This window comes from Benincasa hispida, chromosome 1, assembly GCF_009727055.1.
Source record: "Benincasa hispida cultivar B227 chromosome 1, ASM972705v1, whole genome shotgun sequence".
NCBI classification, from domain to species: Eukaryota; Viridiplantae; Streptophyta; class Magnoliopsida; order Cucurbitales; family Cucurbitaceae; genus Benincasa; species Benincasa hispida.
In genome coordinates, this window is record NC_052349.1 from 83661882 (window position 1) to 83671846 (window position 9965).

Genomic DNA, 9965 nt, shown 5'->3' on the forward strand with positions numbered 1-9965 from the left:
AAATTTGGTCCCTACGATTTGAAAATTTTAAAATTTAGTCCATATAATTTTAAAAATTAAAATTTAGTAATATGATTTGATAAAATCTTATAAATAGTCTATACAGTATGATAACATTCTCAAAATAATCTCTATCGTAGAGACTATTATGGATAGATTTATCAAACTATAGAAGTAAATTCTAATTATAAATTAGAGGAACTAAATTTTAACATTTTTTAAAATCGTATTGATCAAATTTACAATTTAACCAAGTAATATATATATATATATATATATTATTATATAGTATATATATAGATATAGATATAAATAACTTTCCTTGAAGGCCTTTAATTTTGTTTTGTCTTTCTTTTCTTGTCATACGCATAGAGGGGTTGTGTGTTAAATAGAAGAAATTAAAGTGGGCGACCTTGAGTCTAGTTTACGCCAAAATTAAAATTAGAAGAAAAAATTAAAAGAAAAAGAAAAAAAAATCACTATAAAAACCAACCCCTCCATTTCTACTTCTTCACCCTTCTTCCCCAAATCTCCCCCAAATTCCATCCATGGAGAATCTCACCTTCCTCAAAAATGGCGTTCTCCGATTACCCCCCGGCTTCCGCTTCCACCCCACTGACGAGGAGCTCGTCCTCCAATACCTCATCAAAAAAGCCCTCTCCTCCCCTCTCCCCGCCGCAGTCATTCCCGACGTCGATGTCTGCCGATTCGACCCATGGGATTTACCAGGTTTGTTCTTGATTTGCTTTCCTTTTTTTTATTTTTTTTTATTTTTTTTTTTATTTTCAGGCTTTGGGGATGATTTTTTCTTGATAGGTTTTTTGAAATTTTTTGTGGGTCAGGCGATTTAGAGAGGGAGAGATACTTTTTCAGTACAAGAGAAGCTAAATACTCTAATGGAAGAAGGTCTAACAGAGCCACTGGTTCTGGGTATTGGAAAGCAACTGGAATTGATCGGAAAATTGTTTCTTCAAAGGAGAATCGATTGGTAGGGTTTAAAAAAACCCTCGTTTTCTACACTGGAAAACCTCCTAATGGCTTAAGAACTGATTGGGTTATGCATGAGTATCGCCTTGTGGGAAGTTCAGAACCTCCTCCTTCCACTTTTACTGACGGACAACCCATCTTGGTGAGCTTCCATTTTCTCAAATCGTGTTCGTTTTTCAATGAGAATCACTTATTATCCACAAATTTGAATTGAAGTTTTAATTGAAAACAGAAAAACCCATGTGGAATTTGAATTGAATTGAATTCAGCTGATTTTTGTGTGATTTGTTTATGTTTGGTGCAGAATGGTAACTGGGTTTTATGTCGGATATTTTTAAAGAAAAGAAGCACAAGGGAAAGAGATGAGAAGAACATCTGTAAGCCAGTTTTCCATCAGTTTCTAAGAACAAGAAATGAGACTGATTTGAATCTTGCTCCATGTTCTTCATCCTCTGGATCAAGTGGAGTTACAGAGATTTCAGTAAATAATCATCAAGAACAAGAAGAAACTAGCAGCTGTAATAGTTTTAGAAAGAGATGATAAGATCATAGATAAAAAAAAAAAGGCATTAGCTTTTACTAGTTTGTTTTTTAAAAAGTTCTATGGCTTATAAGAAATCTCTTGTCCATCCTCTGTTGTTTATCTCTCAGTCTTTATTCTCCTTCAATTTCGTTTTCTATACATTAATCCAACAAAATAAAATACACACTCGCTAATTAGCTTTCTCCACAAAAAAAAAATGTATAAAACTGTTCATCTTCCATCAATTCTCTCTTCGATTAAATCTTTTCGAAACATCGGCCGGATTTGATGATATCTTTGATGTAACCGTGTCGACGTCGAGAGGAAAAATGAAAAGGAGAGGTGATGAATATGGAGTAGAGTAGAGACTTTAACAAAGTTGAATGAATGAAATGAAGGGAACCTCTTTTCTTGCAAGAAAAAGCAGAGAGAGAGAGAGAGAGAGAGAGATTGAAAGACAATGATCTTTCAGAGAGGTTGATGATTCTTTTGGGAGAAGAAAAGGAAAGCGATTCTGTGAGATTTTGGTGTCAAATCAATGGAGTTTTTCGAAGCCGTCTAATGAATGAATGACTGGTTGAGAGATGGGAAAAAGAAAAAAAAGAAAATTTTCTCAGGAAACAAACAGAAATTGAAAGGGAAATGTGGTTGCAGCTTGCAAACCCCTGCAAAGAAGCAAGAGATTTTTGATATGGTGAAAGGAAACAGAGTTGGGAAATGATGAAAAGGAAAAGGTTTTGTAGAGGATTCCACGTTAGAATGATGGGAGAAACGATGATACTTAAGTTATTTTACTTGTTCTCAATTGATTATGAGATGAAAGTTTGTATTTATCTAATACGATATAGAAACTTTTTTTTTTTAAAAAAAAAATCGAAATTATTTGATAGATTAACCTAAAAAATGGGAGTAGAATCTTATTTAACCTGGTTTTTCCAAAATAAAGTTTTATAACACTTTTCCAACTTTTTTTTTATATTTTTTTTCTTCTTTCTTACTTTCGACTCTCGTTCTATTTCTCTCTTTAAATCTCTCTTTCTCTATCTCCTTTCTCGATATCCATTTTCTATTTCATTTCTAATAAAGAGAATGCTCTCTTACATATATTTCACTTCTGACGATAGCAACAATGACAATGAACGGAGTTGTTTCTTCTTCTCCAAAAATGTGGAGCGATTAGTGGCAATGAACATATTTTTTTTAGATGTCAAACAAACCGATCGCAAAAGGCAAGAGAAAGAAAGTGAGTGAGCAAGAGCAAGAAAATGAGCTTTAACCAAAACCAGAGCGAAAACAGGAAAAAAATCCATAAAAACTGTTTGGTGATATAAAAAAAATGGTAGAAAACTTTGTTTCGAAATTAGCAAACCAAATTTTACTTTTTTTAAAATTTTTTAAGACATTGTACAAGAGTGTACATTGATTTTGAGATGGAACTTTTTAATCGAGGTAATAAAAAGGTGTGGGAGAGGGTTAGTTGTTGGAAGCTAAAATACGTCTCTTGAAAAAATGTTCTGTCAACTCTAAAAATGGTAGCCATCACAATTGATGGAGATAGCCAAATTATAGAGAGAAGTGGTTTTGAGTGTTGAAAGAAACAGTTTTAAGAGACATTCCCAATTGGCAGAACACAACTCCAACCACACCTCCCTTACCAATCCAACCATCAATCAACTTCATTTTCTATCATGCTCCTTTTTCTTTTTTAAAAACAACAATAATTTATATATATTACATTTCATAAAATTTTAAAAGCCAAATCACAAGGTTTTTTTTATTTTTGATTTTTTTATTAAGTATAATAGAGATATGAGAATTTGAACCAAAGACATTTTGATTTCTAATACATCTATATGTCAGTTGAATTATATTTACTTTGTAGACAAATTACATGTTTCTACAATTATGTCTAGGGGTTATTTGGACCCTCAACTTCAAGTGGATAGAGTGGGCTACTATTTGTGGTAGTGTTTATTATTTTCTACTTATCTTCTTTTTCCCTTTTTGTTATAGTGTTTACCATTTTTTACCCAAACTAAAATAGTCTATACCCCAAACACATACTATTATAACTCATGCAAAAATAGTTTGCACCTCAAACACAAACTATTATTATATACTGACCATTATAACACATGTACTATAACATCATCAATTATAATAACCAATTCAGCACCTTAGACAAACACCCTCTAAGGGGTCATTTTGGTACAAGGGATCTCAGGATGGGAATTGTGTTGAGATCTATGCTCTAAAGCCTGGTAGCTAATTAGTTATTTGACATAATAGTTGATTATTTTAAATATGAAATAATGAGTTTTCCGTTATAGTAAAACTTTAAGTATTTCATGAGACTTAAATAGTAAGTAGTCGACAAACAGGTGGATAATGTTCAAGTAATAACCTAAAGGGTCTATAGTATATGGATAAGATATGGTAACACTATGAATACGTCCCACTTTGTAAGAGTTACAAATGATGTGATTCAAGTCATTCATGTGGAGACATGCGAGTGGATGTATCCTATATAATGAGTTTGATTAAGATTGGACCGCAAAATCGTTAATCTCTCTTTGTAATACTATTGACTGAAAAGATTAATATTTCATAGAATAACCATATGTAGCTCGATCTTAATCTTGAATAAGTTATAAACTCGTATCTGTGAGGACTTGTCATTTGATTTCTATGGGTGAGAGTGGCCCGAGTCACCGTCATAATAAGTCTACCATTTTGGGGACAAGATCGAGAGGGGAGTTGGAAACATAACTATACAAGATGAAACTCACTCATTTTTGCCTTTAAGGTTAGTAGATGAATAGTTTTCTTAAGTGCTAATTTTGGGTCTTGATCAAAAGATACCTGGCCTTTCATTGGCTCAAGAATGACTTAGTTTATTGTAGGACCATAAACATATTATTCATTAGAGAGATCAGTGGTACTTAAGGAGTAAGGGATAATTACAGGGGTAAAATGATAATTTGATCCAGTTGTAATTACGAACAACTCATGAATGATTGACTTACTTGTAATGGTTAAATCCATAGATACAACATGTTCTACAGTGTTAAGAGTGCAACTTTGGGTCTTTATTAGAGTGGTCCATAGTTAATGAATGTTGGTTATTTTAATTAAAGAGTTTAATTAATTAACCTTGGATCATTGCAGCTTATAATCTGTAGGTTTATTAGATTCCCTTGTTAGCTCGCAATGGGTAAACAAATACCAACAATTTTGAAAGAATTTGAATTGTTCAAATTAATTTAGGAAATAATATTAATTGTATATGATATAATTAATATAATGTATACAGATACATTATAATATAAAGTTAATTTTGACTAAGATTCAAAATTATACTTTATAATAAAAAGAGACTTATTATATTTGAATAAGATTCAAAAAATAATATGAATTGGATTTGTATTAAAATAATATGACTTAGATTCACATTAAAACTATATATTAAAAGTTAATATGAATGAGATTCATATTAAAAACTATAGGTTATAAAAGAGATATATATTTGAATAAAATTCAAATATTTAATTAAATATTAAATAATTAATTTTATAAATTAATTAATTAAAGTTTGTTATTATTTATTGTAATTAATAATTAATCAAATCAAATCAAATTTGTTTCATTAAATTAATTAGTGAAGTGAGTGATTTTTCTCTCAATCCCATTTCACGTTAAATAATGGGGAAGTTATTCTTTGAGAGATCGGTTTTTTGCATAATAGAAAAACTCATTCTTCCTCTCAAATCTCTCTCAAGTTTGGCCGAGAAAAGGTTTTTCTGTAAAACTCTCCTCCACAGCCAAATTTTCTTGTCTCTTTAAAAAAGGAGGGGTCTCCAGAAATCGGTTCCTTGCCAGAGAATAGAAAGAAAGACATTTTGGAAGTACCCCTATATATGAGAGGAGTTCAGAAGAAGAGGGATCTTGCAAATTGTGAAACCCTGAAGAAGATTTGAAGAAGTATTCTTCAACAGTACGTTTCTTCTTCCCTGTGTTTCTTGTTTAGCCTAGTTTACTACATTGTGAATGTTGTATGTTCTACTTTTATGTGCTGTAAATTCTAAACAAAATTAAGATAGCATTCGATCGATTCCGCTCGGGATTCAATCCTTCAAATTGGTAAGTGTTTTTTTATACTCTTGCTTGGTACAAGGTTTTTGGATTGGACATGAGATTACTACATTTCCAGACCATGTGTTTTCTATGGATCTGGTATTCCATGCCCTTATAGATGGGTGGATTTTCTCTTTTTCTACTCGTTCATTTACTTTTTTATAATATAGTTAGTTAATTTAAATTAATTGATATTAATTTACCAAAATCAATATAATTAATCATTTAACTTGAATAGTTAAATAATATTTCATTAACATAATAGACTTAATTCAATTTTACAAATCAACTCATTAAATGAATACAGTTATTTATTTTACTATTTTTTTCATTAATTAATAATCAATATCTCAAATATATTTAATTAGTTAAACCGATTTAGTACAATAATTTTCATTTTTCAATTATCATAATGAATTACTTATTGATTATTTATAGCCAATTAATTATTTAGTGTAATTAATTTTACTTGATTAATATATTATATTTATAAAACTTTTTTGTAATATTTATTAATATTATTTATTAACATATTATATTTTTATCTCTGTTCAATTTTTGTATAGTATATTCTTTATTAAAATATATTTTTTATGTTATTTAATTAAATGGTTGTTTTTAAATATAGAAAAATGAACCAAAATATTTACAAAATATAGTAAAATTTTAGAATTATCAGTAATAGATATTGATAGACACTAATAGACTTCTATCAGTGTCTATTAATGACATTGATAGACACTAATAGAAGTCTATCAGTGTCTATCATTGATAATGCTGATTCCAGCTCTTGAACAATCGTGGTCCCATCTTCTCAGGATCGAGAAGGACATGATTCTAGTATTACGAATCAAATTGTTCATTAGAGAGTCGATGGGAACTTAAAGAACGAGATGTATAGTTCAAAAATTTTGCTATACCTTGTAAATATTTTCAACAGTATTACCATTTGAAATAATTTTCCCTTAATTAAACATAAATTAAAATTAAAATTATTGATATTGAATTTAATTAATTAAAAATGATTAAGTATTGGACTATAATTAATATGACATTCATTAAATGTAACAATTGGTTAATTTTAGTTATGGATTACTCCATTTCCAAATATTTATAATTAAAATTATTATTAATTTTTAATTCATTAATTTTTATCAATATATTGAATGATATTTACTGTTTAAATAATTAGTCTATAAAACTATATGAGATTGTCATGCTAAATTTCATAAATTTCATAAATTAAATACAAACACATATAATTTTTATTTATAAAATTCTAATAACATTTTCCATGCACAACCAAATACAATTATCTTTGATTCTCATATATCTTATTTCAAAGCACCCTATTTTCAGACTTTCTTTATTCACATAATCTATAAAATCTTAAACTAAATGACCACCAAAGAATGTCTAGGAATAAGATGCGATATTTGGGAATAAAATGTCTGGGAATAGGATGGCTGAGAATAAAAAATGATTGTGCTTGGTTATGCATGAGAATGCTTTCATAATTTTATAATCTAATACTTAATCATTTTTATAATTAATTAAGTTCAACATTAGTAATTTTAATTTTAATTAAATAATATAACAAAATATATTTAAATTAACAATATATTATATAAAAAAGTAAAAAATTGATATAAAAAATGATATATTAATAAAGAGTACTAAAAAAAAGTTTTGTAAATATGATATGCTAATAATGAATGAAGTAGTAAAAATTAATAACAAAAAATAATTAATTAATCAATACTGATTACATGTTCATAATGAATAACTAAGCTAAAATTAATCTAAATAAACAATTATCTGGTTGTTAAAAAAACAATAAAGTAATAAATTATTGAAATATGAATTTTTGTACTAATTAAATTTAACTAATTCTAGTTTACTAATTAAATATATTTAAGATAGTGTTGCCTAATAAATTATTAATTTATGTAAAAAACTAATTACATTCATTTAATAAAATTTTAGTATAAAAATAAGTTAAGTAAATATTTTAATAGATTATTATTAATTTATTAAAATAAATATTTATATTATTTTTATTAAATAAATATTAATTACTTAATTAATTATCTATATTTAAATTAAAGTTATGTATAAAATAAAAAATAGAGAGGAGAAAAGAGAAAAACCACAGTTTTGAAAGGGAATAAAAAATCTTGTGGGATATGAGGATGTTTGGAAATAGCTTATTTCTAGGCAAATGCTAGCTGTGAAACAAACATGAGATTTGAATGTGTGTTCAATTCCCATGCAGAAAACCCTCCAACGAAACGGCTCCTAAGTGTCAATCTAAACATAGTTTGTTATAGGACTTGAATCCCTCATGTGCTCAATTAAAAAAAGTGATGCATGACTGGGTGAAGGATATATAAAATTTGCCTAACTTTTAATTTAGTTTTTTAATTTCATGAGGTAACAATTTTAATCTCTTAACTTTAATTTGTGATGGTTTATTACTATACTTTTTGATTTTGTAACAATGTAGCCGTGGTACTTTAATCAATATGTCACAATTTAGACTTCATTTTTTCAAATTTGTAACAATTTAATCCATGTTATAAAAATTTGATCAAAATTAATTAACTATTTTTCTTATGTAACAATTAAGATTTGTAGCTTATGAATATTTTGAGTTCATAATTAATTTATTGTTTATTCCATTAAATCTTAACCATAATTTTTGTAAAATAACTAAATCATTATAAATTTTTATGTACAAAGATTAAATTGTCGTACACTAAAAGTTTAGAAACTAAATCATCGTAAAATAAAAAATATAAATATTAAATTATTATAAAATAAATTTTAAATTGTTATTTTCATAAAAGCTCAATATTGAAAAATAACTTTTAACCCCTTTCATTAGTCTATTAAACAAGCCACAATTTAGAGGTGTATTTGTGAGTTAGGTTGTGTTGCCTTAGCCTTGTAGACTTGTTTCACTCATCCAAATTATTGTGATTGGTAATTTAACTAAAATGAATGTATCTACATAGATGACCATTTTCAAAATCCAATTTACACAAAAGTCCAATAAAACCTAGAAATTTTACACACATAATAATAATAATAATAATAAAAAATAAATAAATAAATAAATAAATAAAAATCATCAATTCAACTAGTTCAAGCCCGAGTGAAATTACATACCTGTCCTCTGTGATGTATTTTATATATACACGTGCAGAACATATTTTTTTGAAATGAATATGCTTTTAATTAAATTTAAGTAGTAAACATGACATGAAATTGTATGGGTTTTATTTAGTTAATTCATAATAAATGAAATACGCTGGAGGCAGTTTAAAATCTTTTAAATAATAATTTTCTAGGATAAAAAATAAATGATTGTATGAATATATATATTTTTTGATTAATTTTAAATTTTAGATATTGGACATAAAATTTAGAAGTAATAAAAGGGATAAAATGATGTAAGATATTTCCATTTGTAATTTTAAATGTTTTCAAGTAAGACGAAATAGGATATTAAATACAGTTCTCGAAAGATAGAACGTGAAAGGATGTCAAGATAAGGAAAAAATGGTCTAAGTTGATGGTAGAAAATAGGGTTAGTGTTAGTGTTCATTTGGTGGTAGAAAACCTAAGAGAGATGTCCATATTTTCAAGGAAGAAATGGTCTAAGTTGTTGCATTTATGCAACCAATGGAACTTGTTATTACAATTGAGAAAGGAATTTGTTCACTAACTCTCTAGGGAGGGGAAGCACCTCTAGGGAAACATGCTTCCCCTCTTCATCTCTCTCCTTTCCTTTCATTTGTTGTCACTGATGTTCGCTTCATTACTAAATGATTCATATCTAGAGTAAATATACGAAAATACCTTAATATACTTAAAGGAGTTTAATTATCACTTACTTTTTTACTTAGAAATTTTGTGAAGATATTAATTGTTATCGCGTTTGTCTCTTTTTCTAATTGAACTTCCGAGAATTTGACATATAAAAAGCTTCCTTTAATAAAGTAGAATCAAACAATTCAATCTAAGTTCATGAGATTGGAAAGTGACCAGCCTATTAAAACTATTAATGGAAAAAATAGATCAAAATTTCTATTCTTAAATTAGTACGACAATGTGTTCATATCTTTTTTAGTCATATGCTTAAACTTTTCAATAACTTTTTTAACTTTAAATTGTTTCTCCATTTGGTCTCATTTGATTAAAAAAAACTAAGAAAACACAATTGAAAAAGTGTGGAATATTTTCAACATATTTCATTCTAATAGTATCAAATTTTAGCTAGTAGTGGTAGTAGTAGTGGTGGTACTAGTAGTAGAAG

General features: G+C 27.7%; 1 protein-coding gene across 1 annotated transcript; it reads left to right on the top strand.

The window, feature by feature from the left end:
- The first annotated feature begins 408 nt into the window (after positions 1–408).
- Positions 409–1704, top strand: LOC120070768 (NAC domain-containing protein 83-like). The gene is made up of 3 exons (XM_039022655.1): positions 409–729; positions 843–1129; positions 1292–1704. Exons 1-3 carry the CDS (start codon positions 549–551, stop codon positions 1526–1528), a joined length of 705 nt encoding a protein of 234 aa, XP_038878583.1. The 5' UTR covers positions 409–548; the 3' UTR covers positions 1529–1704.
- Positions 1705–9965: the final 8261 nt, after the last annotated feature.

What these genes read in the sequence shown, in the direction of transcription:
- LOC120070768 (XM_039022655.1), top strand. Translation starts at nt 549, where the DNA reads ATGGAGAATCTCACCTTCCTCAAAAATGGCGTTCTCCGATTACCCCCC. An exon ending in CGACCCATGGGATTTACCAG is followed by an intron (nt 730 to 842) that starts GTTTGTTCTTGA and finishes TTTGTGGGTCAG; the next exon opens with GCGATTTAGAGAGGGAGAGA. An exon ending in CTGACGGACAACCCATCTTG is followed by an intron (nt 1,130 to 1,291) that starts GTGAGCTTCCAT and finishes TGTTTGGTGCAG; the next exon opens with AATGGTAACTGGGTTTTATG.